Source organism: Phacochoerus africanus, chromosome 5, assembly GCF_016906955.1.
Source record: "Phacochoerus africanus isolate WHEZ1 chromosome 5, ROS_Pafr_v1, whole genome shotgun sequence".
Classification (NCBI taxonomy): domain Eukaryota; kingdom Metazoa; phylum Chordata; class Mammalia; order Artiodactyla; family Suidae; genus Phacochoerus; species Phacochoerus africanus.
Genome location: NC_062548.1, coordinates 11,932,810 through 11,950,845, shown reverse-complemented (window position 1 = coordinate 11,950,845; position 18,036 = coordinate 11,932,810). Strand labels below are relative to the sequence as shown.

The 18,036-nt window shown below is 49.6% G+C and overlaps 1 protein-coding gene across 2 annotated transcripts; it reads left to right on the top strand.

Moving 5' to 3' along the window:
* Positions 1-5,230: 5,230 nt before the first annotated feature.
* Positions 5,231-10,731, top strand: TBL2 (transducin beta like 2). 2 transcript variants are annotated; one of them, XM_047779853.1, is made up of 7 exons: positions 5,231-5,415; positions 7,476-7,600; positions 7,863-8,047; positions 8,533-8,684; positions 9,003-9,129; positions 9,661-9,813; positions 10,046-10,731. In XM_047779853.1, the coding sequence occupies exons 1-7, from the start codon at positions 5,289-5,291 to the stop codon at positions 10,506-10,508; spliced, it is 1,332 nt and encodes a 443-aa protein (XP_047635809.1). In that variant the 5' UTR covers positions 5,231-5,288; the 3' UTR covers positions 10,509-10,731. The 2 variants fall into 2 exon arrangements, with proteins under 2 accessions (XP_047635809.1, XP_047635811.1); XM_047779855.1 differs by lacking the exons at positions 5,231-5,415; positions 7,476-7,600 and adding an exon at positions 7,607-7,768.
* Positions 10,732-18,036: the final 7,305 nt, after the last annotated feature.

Here is an 18,036-nt window from a genome sequence, read left to right as displayed (position 1 = left end):
CATCTTCAGAGTTTCTGCTTTGAGCTGCCTTTTACTGTGCAGGTGACAGGTGTACCCAGGCTTTATGTGCTCTGCTGCTGCAGACAGAGGCTTGGAGAGGCTCTCTGAAAGGCCAATCCCGACTATTTCCACCCATTCGCTGGCTATACCAAGAAGGTCCCCATAAGCCATCCCCTCGACCCTGTGTTGCCCTCGAGATGCCACCACCTCCTGCCCTCCCTCCTCTCCTCTCCCTTGCCCCCAGCCCCTGCCTTTAGGTTCCGCCTCCCTCCCTGCTTCCGCCCCCTCCGCCAGCCTCACCCCTGTGCTGACTCTGTCTGCTCCAGGGTCACTTGACTCCCTCGTGGCCAAATCCTCCAACCACTTTGCAATGCTCTTCCTGCCTTCTCCCACCCTTGGACCTCCTCCTAGAATCACTCTTTCCTGCAAATCCAGAACTCTCGCCAGGCTCTCCTGCCTCCTCCCTGACAGTGCCTTCCCAGTCTCTGCTGTGGGAGCCTCTTCCCCCACCCGGCCCTTCCGAGACCCACTTCCCTTCTCGCTCTCCCCGCAAGCCCTGGGCAATGCCATCTCCTTTGGCCTCTCTGCCGAGGGCTCCCTATTCTGGATGTGCGCTGACCTCTCCCCGGAGTGACACAACCACGTATCCGACTGCCACCTTGCCCTCCCTTCCCCCCAAATGTTCCACAGCTCCCTTAACCTTGAAGGAGCCGAAACAGAACTCACTGGTTCCAAGATTGTGATGCAGCAGCCCCCTGCCCCCGCCACTTGAACCTTTGCATGCTCCCCATGCCCAGGAAGGGCGCCACCATCAGGGAAGAGGCCAACAGGGAAGAGGCCTCTTCTGCTCTTTCCCATACCCAGTGGTAACCCCTAACCTGGCCAGTTGATCTCATAAGCATCTGTCTCAGGGCCACCACCCTGGTCCATAAGAACGTTACCTGTACATAGACTCTTGCATGAACCTCTTGTGCCCCATACAACTGCAACGCAAACTTAAATGTGTATTTGAATAACTCGGAGGGTCTTTTAAACATCTTCATGAGCAGGTCTTGTCTAGACCAATTAAATCAGAATCCCTGGCTGTGGGATTCAGACAGAAGCAATTTTAACGGTGATTCCAGAGTTACCTTCGTGGCTCAGCAGTTAAGAAACTCGATTAGGATCCATGAGGACGCGGGTTCGATCTCTGGCCTCACTCAGTGGGTTAAGGATCCCATGTTTCCGTGAGCTGTGGTGTAGGTCACAGACTTGGCTCGGATCTGGCGTTGCTGTGGCTGTGGTGTAGGCCAGCAAATGCAGCTCTGATTCATCCCCTAGCCTGGGAACCTCCATATGCCACAGGTGTGGCCTAAAAAGCAAAAACAAAAAACATAAATAAAAGTGATTCCAATATGCATTTGAGGTTAAGAACCACTGTAATGGCGGCCTAGAGCTGCACAAATCTATGTCTGGGGCTCAAGTTAGTTAGAAATCATTGGTTCTTACACTTCAGCAGGCATCAGAATCTGTTAGCGGGGCTCCTTAAAATACAGATTGCCTTGCCATCGCCTCCAGAGCATCTGAGTCAGCAGATCTGGGATGAAACCTAAGACTTTGCTTTTTTTTTTTGCTTTTTAGGGCCGTACCCGCAGCATATGGAGGTTCCCAGGCTAGGGGTCTAATCAGAGGTATAGCTGCCGGCCTATGCCACAGCCACGGCAATGCCGGATCCTTAACCCCCTGAGCAAGGCCAGGGATCGAACCTGCAACCTCATGGTTCCTAGTCGGATTCAATGCCACTGTGCCACAACAGGAACTCCAGACTTTGCATTTCTAATGATGCTATTCCAGGGCCCAAACTGTGAGAAGCACTGCTTAAACAATGAGGGAATGTATCCTTTCCCCTAACACAGAGCCCAGAGGTAAGGAGGCTCCGATCAGTGCAAGATTTGAAAATCCAATCAATTTCAGTTGAAAGTCGAAGCTGTGGTTCTTTGCTTTTCGGACTCTCGCCTCCAGTGAGGTCAGGTTTCTGAGCAGAGGTTCAAGGTGCTTTGTGACTGGGCCCTTCTACCCCTGCAGCCACATCTTTGCTCAAGACTTACTTTCCTAGAGTTCCCATCATGGCTCAGTGGAGACAAATCTGACTAGCATCCATGAGGATGCAGGTTTGATCCCTGGCCTTGCTCAGTGGGTTAAGATCCGGAGTTGCTGTGAGCTGTGGCATAGGTCACAGATGAGGCTCAGATGCCGAGTTGCTGCGGCTGTGGTGTAGCCTTCTAAGCTACAGCTCCGATTTGATCTCTAGCCTGAAAATTTCCATGTGCCATGGGTAAGGCACTAAAAAAAAAAGAAAGCAAGACTGCCCTTCCCTTCTAGAATTCCCTCTGACCCTCTGTTTTGCCTGTCTAAATACCCACCCCTAAATCTCCCTGCCCCTCAAACTCCACTGGTAGATCTCCCTCCCCGATCTGCCCAGTTTTCCCAAATCCTGCTTTGTGTCATTAGCTGTCCTTCTGAGTGTCGACCTCAATTCCAGCTGGGCTGTAAGATTCTCGAGGGTCAGAGCAAGGCTGAGTTCACGCTTCACCTGTGTCACCTCTGGAAAGTCACTTGCTGAACATCTCCTAGAGCATGAGTATCCTAATCTGTGGGACGGGAATGTGAGAAAATTAAATAAAATGCAAATGTCACCTGCCAAATGCCTGATGAATGAAATTCTTACAAGTACAGCTTTGTCTCTAGGTGGTGGACAAAGTGTTTCTAAACAGCAAATGGAGGAGGAAAAGCCCCAGAATGTTCTGGACAACCCCTCCCAGCCCTCCCCACCCCACTGCCCACAGCTGAGCCGATGCCAGTCTCCCCTTCTTCCCTCAGCAAGGACAAAAGGGAAGGAAATGAGGCCACTTCATTTGCTCTCTGACTGGATCTGTTTCCTCACCCGAGGTTGTGGGTGAGTCTGTCATCAGCCGGTCCTTCTAAAGGCTAGAGGGCTGCACTGCCAGGAAGGGCTCCCTGGTGGCCATGAACTTTTGGCATCCCTGACCCTGGTACTTCCTCTTTTTCTGGGTTGTGGAGCTGGGAGGGCCCATGGCGCACACCTATTCTGGAGATTCCCTTGCTAAGCAGTCTGATCCATATTCTATCATTAGTCTTTCAGAATCTCTCCTTTTTGGTGAAATGTTTTTTGGTGAATAAACTCTGTAGATCGTATCAATTGTATCAAAACCAATTTCCCAGTTTTGATAGTGCAATATAGTTATGCAAGATGTTACCACTGTGGGAACCTGGGTGAAGGGTTCATGGAATGTTCCTGCTCATTTTTTTCAACTCCCTGTGAATTTCTAATTATTTCAAAATTAAAAGTGTCTTCTTGCAAGATTCTAATTGTTAGAGAAGCGAGTCTCATTGGTAGAGAATACAATTATGGAAACAGAGAAAACCAAAATGAAATATTTCCTGTTAAACAACTGATGGGAACTCACAGTTTTCTATATATTAGTAAATGAATATAGATAGTTATAAAAAAATTGAAAGAATCTTCTTGAAATTCCCTGGTGGCTCAGTGGTTAAGGATCCATGTTGTCATTGCTGTGGTGTGAGTTTGATCCCTGGCCCAGGAACTTTCACATCCTGTGGGCGTGGCTGAAAAAAGTTAAAAAAAAAAACCCAAAAAACTGTCTTGTTAAAAATCTCCTTTCAACTTCCTTTCTACTCCCAGAATACCCCAAGTCCAGGCTCTTATCACCTCCCTCTGGCATCCTTGCAACCACCTCTTGGTTTTCCTTCTGTCTTTGGTCTTGGCACAAACTAGTCCATTCAAAGAATCTTCAATTCATGGATTTTGAGCTACGTCAGCCTGAGATAACCAGCAGAGGCCTCTCTCTGCTGGATCGAGCTGATGACACTCAAGGCCTTCCCGACCTCTCCAGTCTTACCTGCTTTTTATTTTGTTCATGCCCTGCCTCCACACACCATCCTCCGGCTCACCCTCCTGCTGTCCCACCCCCTAACTGCAGAACTACCCTTTCCCCTCTCCATTCAAAGTCCATCTGAATTTCTCCTGATACTAAGAAGATTTTCCCACCAGTTGAATGGGAGTGATAATCACTCCCTTGCCTCCTTGAAAGAATCCAGCATGATGATGGCTGGAACAATGCCTTTAATAACTAATTATTCAAGGGGAAGCTTGAGCAGAGTCTGCATCTCTTGCCCGCTATCCTCCACCGTCACAGAGCCTCAAGAGCCAGACCCCCTTACAAAGCGGATCTGGGAGGTCCCCTTGTGGCTCAGTGGTAACGAACCCAACTAGTATCCATAAAGATGCAAATTCAATCCCTGGCCTTGTTCAGTGGGTCAGGGATCTGGTGTTGCTGTGAGCTGTGGTGTAGGTCACAGACACGGCTTGGATCCCAGAGTGCTGTGGCTATGGTGTAGGCCAGCAGGTATAGCTCCTATTGGACTCCTAGCCTGGAAACTTCCATGTGCAGCAGGTGTGGCCCTAAAAAGCCAAAAAAAAAAAAAAAATTAATGGAGTTTCCATCCTGGCGCAGCAGAAACAAATCTGGCTAGTATCCATGAGGTCGCAGGTTCAATCCCTGGCCTCTCTCAGTGGGTTAGGGATCCCATAATGCGGTGAGCTGTGGTCGCAGACCCTCTTGGTTCCGTCCTTGCTGTGGCTGTGGTGTAAGCCAGTGGCTACAGCTCCAATTCGACCCCTAGCCTGGGAACCTCCATATGCCATGGGTGTGGCCCCTAAAAAAACCAAAAACTTAAATTTAAAAAAATTAAAAAAATAAAAAGCAGGAGTTCCCGTCGTGGCGCAGTGGTTAACGAATCCGACTAGGAACCATGAGGTTGCGGGTTCGATCCCTGCCCTTGCTCAGTGGGTTAAGGATCCGGTGTTGCCGTGAGCTGTGGTGTAGGTTGCAGACGCGGCTCGGATCCCGCGTTTCTGTTGCTCTGGCGTAGGCCGGTGGCTACAGCTCCGATTCAACCCCTAGCCTGGGAACCTCCATATGCCGCGGGAGCGGCCCAAGAAATAGCAACAACAGCAACAACAACAAAAAAATATAAAAGCAAAAAAAAAAAAAAAAAAAAGTGGGTTGAGACGCCCAGCTCTCAGGCCCCGCCTCTCAAGGGGGGGGGGCAAAACCAGGCCACGCCCCTCGGGGCGCTCCAACGATCCCGCCCCGCCCCTCAGGACGCGCCAACGGCCAGGCTCCGCCCCGCGTGCGCGCGCGGCCCCGCGGAAACGTGCAGGCGCCCGGGAAGCCAGAGGCTGAGGTGGCATCGGCCCTGAAAACATGGAGCTGCCGCAGATGCCGGAGCTGATGGGGCTGTCGCTGTTACTCGGGCTGCTGGCCCTGATGGCAACAGCGGCGGTAGCGCGAGGGTGGCTGCGCGCAGAGGAAGAGACCGGCCGGCCCGTCGGTTAGTGGCACGGGGGCGGGTAGGGGCGACCCGCGGGGACCTCGCTCCCGGCCTCCTCGGGGTCCGACCTGCAGGTTGGGCCTGCGGGGGTCCCAGAGACCCACCCCCCTCCCTGGGCCTCAGTTTCTCCTGTTGTGACCTGAGTTTCGCATCCGGAGACGAGGCGACTCCATGCCCGGCTGGTCTCGCCATTTCGACCTACTAGAACCTGGGTCCCGCGTGGCCGCGGTCTTCGTGGCCGAGACCAAGCCGCCTTCCCTCCGAGCCGCAGCTTTTCCCCGGGGCCGCTGCGGGAGCGCTAGTAAACTCTCCAGCGCGCCCCTTGGTCGTTATTTTATGAAAAAGGGGTGGAGGGGGGCGGGCATTCGTTTGATGTGAACGCTCTGATTCCCCGGTATACTCACTAAGTACCTACTGCCTCTGTAGGCTTTGGGGTCTTTTCCTTTAGAGAGTCCCCTGTCAGGTAAGGAAGAATGTCCGAAAATATAAGTGAAAATTGTAGTGTGGTAGGTTTCTTTTTTTTTTTTTTTTGCTATTTCTTTGGGCCGCTTCCACGGCATATGGAGGTTCCCAGGCTAGGGGTCTCATCGGAGCTGTAGCCGCCGGCCTACACCACAGCCACAGCAACACAGGTTCCAAGCCGCGTCTGCAACCTACACCACAGCTCACGGCAACACCGGATCCTTAACCCACTGAGCAAGGGCAGGGACCGAACCCGCAACCTCATGGTTCCTAGTCGGATTCGTTAACCACTGCGCCACGATGGGAACTCCAGTGTGGTAGGTTTCATAGGAAGGGCAGTACTAGAAACAGGAAGCCCAAGGGTGGGAGTCGCCGGCCCTCCTTTTTTCGGTGGGGGTGGGGGGGCAGGTAGGGAACCCGTGAGGTGGGGGTCTTGAAGGATAGGCGTGTCAGAGTTTGCTGGGACACCAAGAGAGGGAGAAAATTCTTGCAGTGGCAACATGCAGGAAGCCAGGGAGTCCTGAAACAGCATTTGATTTGACGGTAGTAGGAGGGGAGAGGAGAGGGCTTAGTAGACAAGGCTGGAGAGGCAAGCAAGAGGGCAGATTAGACTCTGTATGTGGCCTCAGGAGTTTTCTGGCTGTAGGAACTGAGGAGCATCTGGAGTGATCTAACACCTGCCAGCTTTGCTCCTGGCTTGATTCTCAATTAAATTAGCTATTTTGTACAAAAGCGACGGGCACCATTTCCAGCACAGAGCAGGTCCTCAACCCATGTTGGCTACCTCTCGTCCCTGGGATTCCTTTGTGCCTTTTAATGCTTGTGTTGGGTACTCCACCTGTCATTTTGTATAGATTATCTCACCCAGTTCTCCACTTCCCTTTTGGCCCTTAGCAATTAAGTAACTTACCCAGGACCAGGGCCACCAGATTCCATTGGGCACATTATTCCCTACTTGGAGATACCTGGCAAAGTATCTGCATTCCACTGGCCATACTGTGTACCCACTGAGCTGTGTCAGCCCAGAAAGGAAGCCCTTTTTTCCTTCTGTCCTTTCTTCCTTCCTTTCTTTTTTCTTTCTTTTTTTTTTTTTTTTTTTTTTTTGCTTTTTAGGGCTAAAAAGCACTTGTGACATATGGAAGCTTCCAGGCTAGGGATCGAATCAGAACTGTAGCCGCCATCCTCCGCCATAGCAATGCCAGATCTGAGCCATGTCTGCGTTGCAGCCCCAGATCCTTAACCCACCGAGGCCAGGGGTCGGACCTGCGTCCTCATGGGTACTAGTTGGGTTTGTTACCTCTAAGCCACAAGGGGAATTCTGAGGGAGGCTTTTCTAATGTGCATTGATGTGCTATGTGATTATAGTTCACTCACATACACTAACAGCAAGCAGCCTCCTTGAGACCACTCCGTGGTAGAGACCATCCAAACCCAGGACTGATTCCGAAGCCTCTTTTTTTTTTTTTTCCTTCCCCTGCTCCTCTCTCTTCTTGAGGACAGGGGCCATATCTGGTCATTCAATGCCAGGTCAATCATAAGTGATCAGTAGGTGCTTATTGAGTGAGTGAATGGATGGATGGCATGGCCCTTTCTTATAGGCCAGAAAGCAAATGGATTGCCACCTGACAAGTCCTTGAAATCCAAGAAGCAGAAACAGCGGATTCGCAAGGAGAAGCCTCAGCAACACAACTTCACCCACCGCCTCCTGGCTGCAGCCTTGAAGGTACATCGGTACTCATGCATAGCACACGTATACAAAGACTCGTACCCCACAGACTTTTCCTTTGTAGTGTTCTGTGCGTGCCACACACCCCTCTGCCTCTGACCAGTTCAGTGGGGATGCCCCATCCTGTCCCTTCTCATCACAGCTCATGAGCAGCTTGCTGTTAATGTAAGCACCAGGGCCCCAGAGTCATGACTGCAGGTTGGGTTTCTCCATCAGCCCAAGGGGTTGCTGTTCATACTTCCTACAACCCTTCCCTTAGAGCCACAATGGGAACATATCTTGCATGGACTTTAGCAGCAATGGCAAGTACCTGGCCACCTGTGCAGATGATCGTACCATCCGCATCTGGAGCACCAAGGATTTCCTGCAGCGGGAGCATCGCAGCATGAGAGCAAATGTGGAGCTGGACCATGCCATCCTGGTGCGCTTCAGCCCTGACTGCAGGTGAGACAGGCTGAAGCCCCAGGTTTGCGTGCAGAAGCCCTGGCCCAGGCTTATGTCCTTCCCATACTTGGTTTGGGAGAGTAAGGGGAGACCCAGGGTCTCCTTTGCAGCAGCAGAAAGGGAACATCCAGACCGTTCAGACATTGCCTGGGCCATCCCGGAGAGCTAGGCAGCTACATAGCAAAGAAGCAGAGGGGGGAAAATCTGTTCCTGCTTGGGAAGTAACAAAGCCTCGCTTCCAGATTAGTCTTAGAAGCTCTAATGGTTTTCTAAAACCTAGAGAGACGGTTAAAGGAGCCAGAGATACGAGAGTCTTACCTTGTAAAGAGTTTTAAGTGATTTGGAACCAAGGGGTTAAGTTGTGAGGCTGGACTAAGGTCCTCAAGGGAGATCCTGACTTTGCTCAGAGTCTGCCTAGCACAGGCCCTGGCACACACAGGTCTCTATCCAAACAAGTGAGAGACTTGTCTGCTCTCTGTCTCTAGAGCTTTCATCGTCTGGCTGGCGAATGGAGACACCCTCCGTGTCTTCAAGATGACTAAGCGAGAGGACGGAGGTTATACTTTCACAGCCACCCCAGAGGACTTTCCTAAAAAGCACAAAGCTTCCATCGTCAACATTGGCATTGCTGACACAGGTGAGAGGCGCTCAGGGGCTGGAGCTTGCCCAAGGCAAGAGGAAAGAGACCCAGTTACACTTACTCAATCACTGAATAGTAGCCGAGAGTTTTGCTCAGCCCCAGGGTGACAGAAGGGGCTCTGGCTCTGGGCTCCCCTGGAGTCCTGGGAGTCGCTGCAAGTCCCCCGAGAAGACAGGTAAGAATAGCCGTCCTCCTCAGCCAGATCCTTATCTGTGGCAACCCTTGGCTCGCAGAGGCCTTCATAAGTGTCTCTTTGGAGAATGACAGTTGATCTGGTCATTGACCTCAGCGCATGTGCCGCCCCTCACTCCTCAGGGAAGTTCATCATGACTGCTTCCAGTGACACGACCATCCTCATCTGGAATCTGAAAGGTCAGGTGCTGTCCACCATCAACACCAACCAGATGAATAATACGTATGCGGCTATATCCCCCTGTAGCAGGTGAGGAAGGGGGGACCTTGGCCTCAGGGATGGGCAGAGGTTGGGGCTGGGGGCCAGGGATAGAGCAGAGAGCCAGCTTCAAAAGGAGGAGGAATTCCTGCTTTGGCGCCGTGGGTTAGTGATCCGGCTTGTCTCTGTGGTGTTGCCGGCTCAAGCCCAGCCTAGTGCAGTGGGTTAAGGATCCAGTGTGTGCGTAGGTCGCAGATGCCATTCAGATTCTGTCCCTGGTAACTTCCTTAGGCTGTGGGTTTGGCCAAAAAAGGGCGGGGGGAAGAGCAAAACCTGTGGAATCAGGAAACCTAGATTCAAGACCTTAGTCTTTTTCTTCATCCATAGTTTTTAAAGAGTTTGGGTGGGCGTACTGTGTATCTTACAGCATGGCCATGAGGAGGAACTGAGGTCACGTATAAAAGTTTAAAGATGGTGTTATTTAGATACAAGATTATTAACTTTCTCAGGAAAAAGGTTTGGTGGCTTTGCAGAAAAAGCTGCCGTTGAAATTGTTTTAAAGGAAACTGGGTTTCTTGGCAGGTTTGTGGCCTCGTGTGGCTTCACCCCAGATGTAAAAGTTTGGGAAGTCTGCTTTGGGAAAAAAGGGGACTTTCAGGAAGTTGTTCGAGCTTTTGAACTGAAGGGCCACTCTGCAGCTGTCCACTTCTTCGCTTTCTCCAATGACTCCCGGAGGTGAGTGAACCCTCTCTGATTTCTTAGCAACGGCTCTCAGCCCCTCTTGGCAACCAGGATCCTTGTGCCATTCCCTGCAGCAGCTCTGAAGCAGGTGGGGTGCCTGGCTCTCAGCAGGAAATAGCTAGAGTGGTGGAGCTGGCTTCCCGACTGGAGTGGATTCCCTAGTGCTGTCCCAGTGGCCTCCCTTTGGGGAGTGTTGGGGCTACAGCTGTGACTTTCTATGCTGCAGGATGGCCTCTGTCTCCAAGGACGGTACCTGGAAACTGTGGGACACAGATGTGGAGTACAAGAAGCAACAGGACCCCTACTTGCTGAGGACAGGCCGCTTTCAAGAAGCGAGCACCATGCCGTGTCGCCTGGCACTCTCCCCTGACTCCCAAGTCTTGGCCTTGGCCTGTGGCACCAGTATTCGTCTGTACAGTACCCGGCGGGGTGAGGAGGAGGAGCGCTTTGAGCAGGTCCATGGAGAGTGTATCACTGACTTGTCCTTTGACATCACTGGCCGGTTTCTGGCCTCCTGCGGGGACCGGGCGGTGCGGCTCTTCCACAACGCCCCTGGCCACCGAGCAGTGGTGGAAGAGATGCAGGGCCTTTTGAAGCGGGCCTCCAATGAGAGCACCCGCCAGAGGCTACAGCAGCAGCTGACTCAGGCCCAGGAGGCCCTGAAGAGCCTGGGTGCCTTGAAGAAATGACTCTGGGGGGTACAGCACTGCTGCCGCCACTGCTGCCTCTTCTCCAGGTACACCCTGGCTGGAAACCGTTCAAAAGGAGTGTCCTAATTTTCTTAATGGTGGCTCCTCTCTTTTCCCATTGAAACTATTCTTGCCTACTTAGATCTCTCTCTCCCTTCTTGCTGGTTGTGACTCTTGGCCTTACTTGACCTCCCAGGCTAATGATCAAGGTGCTTCTCTTTTTCCTGGGCCCAAGGAGTGGAGTCTGTCTTCACCAGGCACTGAGGAGAGTGGTAATTAGAAGAGAGAACATGGTCTTTGACCTGTGGCAACACACCCTGCTACCCAAAGAAGCTTGTAATTGTGGGGGAGAACCTAGGGAACGCCGGGGTACCAACCAGCAGTTTTGCAGGGGTAGGAGATGAGAATAGCTTCCAATTCCAGAACTGTGCTATGGCTCAGGGAAAGGCAAAGCTCCTAACTCCATCACACAGTAATTAAGGGATTTCATTTTGTGCCTCAGTTTCTTATTTGTAAAATGGAGAATTATCTCTTGACATCTTTAACAAAGATGTGACAGTATGAGAGTATAAAATTCCTAGATTTGGAAGAAAAGTGGAAAAGTCATAATACATGTTACCTTTTGTGCAACATGATTTATTGACTACTGGGTAAAAGTGGGACTCAAACAGGGCAGTTTGAAACTACATTAGAAAGAAACATATCCCTTGGGAAGGCCAAGTTTCTGGGACTTGATCGTACATTTCCTGTCTGGTTCTGCTTTAAGTTGTGTGGGGGAATCACAGAATCACAAGATGGGGCTGGAGTTCCCGTCGTGGCACAGTGGTTAACGAATCCGACTAGGAACCATGGGGTTGCAGGTTTGGTCCCTGCCCTTGCTCAGTGGGTTAACGATCTGGCATTGCCGTAAGCTGTGGTGTAGGTTGCAGACGCAGCTCGGATCCTGCGTTGCTGTGGCTCTGGCGTAGGCTGGTGGCTACAGCTCTGATTCGACCCCTAGTCTGGGAATCTCCATATGCTGCGGGAGCGGCCTAAGAAATGGCAAAAAGACCAAAAAAAAAAAAAAAAAAAAAGCCAAGGTGGGGCTCTTCTCTTCCAGGAGGGTAGAGCCTGTTTGAGGAGAACCTCTTTTCAGTTCATCAAATATCCGAAGACCTATGCTGTGCCTAGCCCAGCACTGGACACTGGAGATAAATATGAATAAGACATCTTTGCCATCCAGGACGGCTGGCGGGAGGGAGGTACACACGTCTGTGAAGTGCTTTTTGTTAGTTTATTCATAGCTGGCAAAGGCTGTTAATCAAAGTCAAGGCAAGAGAGGCTTGACTTAGGACAAGAGGCAATGGATATGAAGTTGAAATCGGAAGGACAGACTTGATAGGAGATATTAAGTATGTAGAAGTTCAAGTTTTTGGACTTTGAGGACGGCTTCGATATGACGTGAGGGAAATGAGGAATCTAGGAAGACTTGAGCCTAGGCAAAATTTCTCCATCCAAATAAGTTCTTACTCCCTCTCCCTAAAGCTAGAGCCTCCGCCAGCCACACTCAACTCAAAAGGTTTGAACAAGTCCCAACCTTGGAGCCCCCCTTAATTTTTCCCTTTTCATTGCTCCCTCTGCCCTGCTACACTAGTTCCATCCACTCCATCAGAAAACTCTTAGTCACTTTCCAGTTTATATCCTGAATCTGCTACCTTTCTCCATCTTTGCTGTTACCATCCTGGTCCTAGCCGTTGTCACCTACTGGACTGCCATAACATAGCTTCCTCATCCACCCCCCTGCTTCCTCTCTTGTCTCGTTAAGTCACTTTTCTATGTAGCAGAGTGATCTTTTGAAAATTTAAAACAGATCACATTGTTCCCAAGTGAAAACCCTCCAAAGGCATCTCATTGCCCTTGGAATAAAATCCAAAATACTCTCCAAGGCCTATAAAGTCCTGTGTTATCTGGCTTCTTGCTCTGAGATTTTATTCCTACTCTCCCAGCCATCCCAACCTTGCTGTTCCTGGACCAAGCCAAGTTATTTCCAGCCATCAAGGGGGATTTGTACCTGTGTTTTTTCCTCTGCTTAGAAGCATTATTATTTTTCTGTTGGCAGACTTGTCACGCTTGTCAGAATTCAGTTCTCAGTTGTTTAGGAGGGACCCTCCCTGACCACCCAATCTGAAGTAGCCCTTTCCACCAATGAGATGACATATTTTGCATTCCTTAATGCTATCTGGAATTACCTTGTTTGGGTATTTGTTAGTTTCAGGGTCTCAGCTTAAATGCTTATGGACGTCAAGTGGGTACTATAAATGCGTGAATTGGGCCACTGTCGTCTGTGCAGGAAATGGTGGAGACTGAGGTGGTCTTTAACAGGGCCTGTGTCCTGGGCCAGGGGCAGAGGTGGCTGTGGTTTAATCATTAGGAATCCAGCAGCAGTTGCCTGTTTGAAAGGAGCTAGAAGTTGGCAATTTACTGTGAAAAAAAAAAAATTAAGCATTATATGGGCCAAACAAAAAGCTAGTTTGGGGAGAAGGCAGCCCAACAGTCTCTGTTTGGCAGCTTCTGGATTGTTCGTTAACCCGCTGGAATGTGAGCTCCGTAGGAATCCTAGTCTTTCCGATTTGCTCTGTATCCCAAACACGGTACCTGGGATTGAGTAAGTACTCAGTAAATGTTGGACTCAAACCAGGGCAGTTGACAGAAATTTCAGTACCCTCTGTGTACTGTGGTTTTATGTTCCTCCTAACAGACTGATAACACTGTGCACGTGGGTCCTGGTGAATATTTGCTTTCTGGTTGTCAGAAGAATGAGACTAAACCACTTTGCATATCTGCTTGGCTCTGGCTCTACTTTCATTGTATGACCAGGAGAGGAAGTGACCACAGAATATTGAGTTACTAGAACCAGCTGGGGCACTTAGAGACTTGAGACCTTGAGCATGCAGATCACTTGACGTCTCTGAATTTGTTTCCTCTTCTGTAAAATGGGTATAAGCTCTGTCCCGCCTGCCTTCTAGGGCTGTGAATATCTAAGATGAGTGACAGCACTACAAGAAAGTCATTACAGAGACTTCGTGAGGACAAATTTCTCAGTGAAGATGAGGCTGCTTCTCTTATAAGCATGGAGAAGTTACCTGGATATTAATGTAGACCAGAGGCCATTGTATTTTTTTTTAATTTAAAAAAAACTTGTGTATGAAGGCAGCATTAATACTTTAATATTAATATTTCAATTTCTATGGGTTTGAAATTTTTCAAAATAAAAATTTGGGGAAATAGTAAAAAATGGTATATAGACTATTTTTATCAGTCATCAAGAATAGAAAAAAATAGGATTTCCTGCTATGGTGCAACAGGATTGGTAGCATCTTGGCAGTGCTGAGACAAAAGTTTGATCCTCGGCCTTGTACAGTGGGTTAAGGATCCAGCATTGCCACAGCTGTGGCTTAGGTCGCAACTGCAGCTCGGATCTGATCCCTGGTCTGGGAACTCCATATACTGTGGGGTGGCCAAAAATGAAAAAAAAAAAAAAATTACAGAAGTGCACATTTAAAGACGAGTTTATACTTGTAGTCAATTTCAGTTAAGGTAAGGAGTTCCCGTCATGGCTCAGCAGTTAATGAACCCGACTAGTATCCATGAAGACACTGGTTTAATCCCTGGCCTCGCTTGGTGGGTTAAGGCTCCAGCGTTACGGTGAACTGTGGTGTAGGCTGCTGGCTGCAGCTCCAGTTCAGCCCCTAGCCTGGGAACCTCTGTATGCCTCTGTATGCCACGGGAAAAATCCAAATTTTTGGTTAGGGTAATAACAAGACTCATGTTAAAAAGTATTCTGCAAAAAATGGCAAAAAGACCAATAAAATAAAATAAAATAAAAGATTAAAAAAAAAAAAAAAAAGGAGTTCCTGTCGTGGCTCAGTGGTTAACGAATCCGACTAGGAACCATGAGGTTGCAGGTGCGGTCCCTGCCCTTGCTCCCTTGCTCAGTGGGTTAAGGCATTGCTGTGAGTTGTGGTGTAGGTAACAGACGCGGCTTGGATCCCGCGTTGCTGTGGCTCTGGCGTAGGCTGGCACCTACAGCTCCGATTCGACCCCTAGCCTGGGAACCTCCATATGCCGTGGGAGCGGCCCAAAAAATGGCAAAAAGACCAAAAAAAAAAAAAAGATTAAAAAAAGAAAAAGTATTCTGTGTAGTTCCCATTGTGGCGCAGCGGAAATGAATCCGACTAGGAACCATGAGGTTGCGGGTTCGATCCCTGGCCTTGCTCAGTGGGTTAAGGATCCACTGTTGCTGTCAGCTGTGGTGTAGATTGCAGACATGGCTCATATCTGGTTTGGCTGTGGCTCTGACGTAGGCTGGCAGCTTACAGCTCCAATTCAACTCCTAGCCTGGGAACTGCCATATGCTGTGGGTTTGGCCCTAAAAAAGACAAAGAAGACCAAAAAAAAAGTGTTTTGTAGTCGGAGATTAGAGGAGGTGACTAGGAAGTACATACTCTGTGCTATGAGTGTTCGGTGCGGGTGGGTTATATCATAGACCTTAAATTGGCCATATATCTAGAAACTTAGTAATTTGGGGATTCATGTACTCCTTTACAAAATTCCAGAAATATGAGTCTTCCAGGTGAGTATGTCTTAGTTTCAGCATACAGCTCTTTCCCCCCTGCTTTGGTCACCCCGACACCTTGTGGAACCCGAGCCACAGCAGGGGTCGAACCCGAGCCACAGCAGTGACAACGCCAGATCCTTAACCTGCTGAGCCACCAGAGAACTCCAGCACACAGCTCTTGAGGCTGAGGTCCACTGATGGGCACAGGCCGGCATTGCAGAATCAGCCACTGCAACTGAAAGTGTGAGTCATATATCCAAACCTGGCAGCATCTTCTGAGATTGTGACTGTATGTCCAGCTCTTCACTTCTTCAAGCTTCCAACCCTGATCCCAGAGTTCAGGGCGGCCAGAAAATGAATGTGGTTTGCACTTGCTTTCTCTTCAGTATACAGACCCAGTCTGAGCCCATTTTCATTTTCTTGATCACATTAATCGTGTCTAACACTGAATGCTAAGCTTTCAACCACCAACACCTCACTTCTGTTTTTGCCTCAGCAAAACCCAGTAACCAACCACATCTTAGTTTTTAATGGGGTGAACTTCCACTTCCCCGACTCTTAATCCATATAATCTACAGGGGTTAGACCCAGACCCTCCATGGTGGGCATATGACCAATCAGCCGATCCCTGGACATTGCCAGAACTTTAGGAAAGTGAAAATATCTCTAATATTCTGCTGAGATTGCCTAGTATGTAGAGGGTAAGGTAAACTTTGTGTGGTCCCGCCAGAGAATGAAGGCAGCACAGGAAAGCCGCTAACGATGTCGAAAGTCAGCTGGGGCTGTTGCTTGCTTAGACTGCTGGATCCAGACACACCACTGGCCATAGAAGAGCCAATAAATTCCTGTTCCTGACTCTCAGTTTGAGTTGGGATATTCAGAACTGAAAGAGCCTTGACATCAGTTTATTAGAGGGTCCAAGTAAACTGCCCAAGGCCCATAACCAATAAATGGCTTGTCTAGAGCTCAGGCCTATCTGGTACTAAAGTGCATGCCTTTAAGCACAGCCCATCCCCAGTAGTTGTAAAGGCAGAGGCAAGGAGTTCCCGTTGTGGCTTAGTGGTTAACAAATCTGACTAGGAACCATGAGGTTGCGGGTTCCATCCCTGGCCTTGCTCAACGGGTTAAGGATCTGGCATTGCTGTGAGCTGGGGTGTAGGTCGCAGATGCGGCTTGGATCCCGAGTTGCTGTGGCTGTGGTGTAGGCCAGCAGCTGTAGCTCCTATTAGACCCCTAGCCTGGGAACCTCCATATGCACGGGAGCAGCCCAAGAAATGGCAAAAAGACAAAAAAAATAAAAAAGAAAAAAGAAAAAAAAAAGGCAGAGGCAAGAATACAAATGGAGACCATGACTTTGTTATGAATTAAGCTGAGTGCAAGAATGTTATGTCCTACCTTGATATAACATCCTGGAAGGCCAAGTTCAAATTTAGAATTCTCAGATTCAGGTATGTGTCGTGCCATCCTGTCCCTGGAAAGGCCCCACCTGCCTCTCAGCCAGCAGCCACTAGGGCCTTAGGGTGTGCCTCATGCTAGCATCACCTCTGTGAGAATGGGCCAGGAAAGAGGCTCATCCGAGCCCTTGAAGCAGGCTTGGGGTGGTTTGGACAGGGAGTCCAGGGTCTAGTGGGTAATCACATTTCCCTGGTCTTACAGCTGTGCCTCATGGGGAGGGGCCTGGCAGGGTGAGGGCCAGGACAGGTCCCTCTGGAGGAGGCCTCTTTTATTTTTAATTATTTTTTGCTTTTTAGGGCCACACCTGTAGCATGTGGAGGTTCCCAGGCTAGGGATCGAATTGGAGCTACAGCTGCCAGCCTCCACCACAGCCATGTGGGATCCGAGCCATGTCTGTGACCTACACCACAGCTCATGGCAACACAGGATCCTTAACCCACTGAGCAAGGCCAGGAATCTAACCCGCAACCTCATGGTTACTAGTCAGATTCGTTAACCACTAAGCCAGGATGGGAACTCCCAGTTGTGCCTTTTCTTAACAGGTATCTGTGGCCTTATTACTGACTCTCCAGTCTCACCTTTCAATTCTTCCAAGCATCCCACAGACCAGCTGCAGCCAGGGTGCCAACATGGCCACCATCTACACCCTGATCCTTCCTCCATCACATCCCAGGATCAGTCTGACAGGACAGCAGGGAAGCTGTGGGGGGCTGAGCACACTGTCTTTCTTATAAACTGACGGAGCTTTTCCACCCGAAGTCATCGTGGATGCTCTCAGCGCCCAAGGCGAACTTGGCTTCCTCCCGCTTAAACGTCTCAAACCGCTTTCTGGCTGTTTGTGTATGCTACTTATTGAGTAGGATTTTTGTTTTTGTAAAAATCTCAGTGAGGAGTTCCCTTCGTGGCTCAGTGGTTAACAAAACCCCAATTAAGATCCATAAGGTTGCATGTTCGATCCCTGGCCTCACTCAGTGGGTTAAGGATCTGGCGTTGCCGTGAGCTATGGTGTAGGTTGCGCCAACACAGCTCAGATCCCGCATTGTTGTGGCTGTGGTGTAGGCCTGCAGCTGCAGCTCTGATTCAGCCCCTAGCCTGGGAACTTCCACACGCCGTGGGTGAGGCCCTGAAAAGCAAAAAAATAAAATAAAAAATAAAAATCTCAGTGAAACTAGTGATTGAATACCCTGTTTTACCCTCTAATCCTTTCCTTTTTTTCTTCTTCTTCTTCTTTAATGGCTCCTTTCTGCCACAGCTAAAACTGATGAGATGATCATGGTGCCATTTGTCGAGTACTCATTATAGTCCGAACACCATTCTCAGTTCTGTACTGATAGTAACTCATTTCGTCCTCCCAGCAGGTCTCTGACTCTTACAATTTCCATATCACAATCGGTGACTTGACAGCCTTGCCGGTCACTTAGGCAGCACATGGCTGAGCTGGGATTCAAGGCGGCGGAGTCTGGGTCTAGAGCTCAT

Excerpts from the sequence above, each read along its gene's own strand:
- TBL2 (XM_047779853.1), top strand. The coding sequence starts at position 5,289 with ATGGAGCTGCCGCAGATGCCGGAGCTGATGGGGCTGTCGCTGTTACTC. Across the intron at positions 7,601-7,862 it reads TCCTGGCTGCAGCCTTGAAG|AGCCACAATGGGAACATATC; the intron begins GTACATCGGTAC and ends CCCTTCCCTTAG. Across the intron at positions 9,814-10,045 it reads TTCTCCAATGACTCCCGGAG|GATGGCCTCTGTCTCCAAGG; the intron begins GTGAGTGAACCC and ends TCTATGCTGCAG.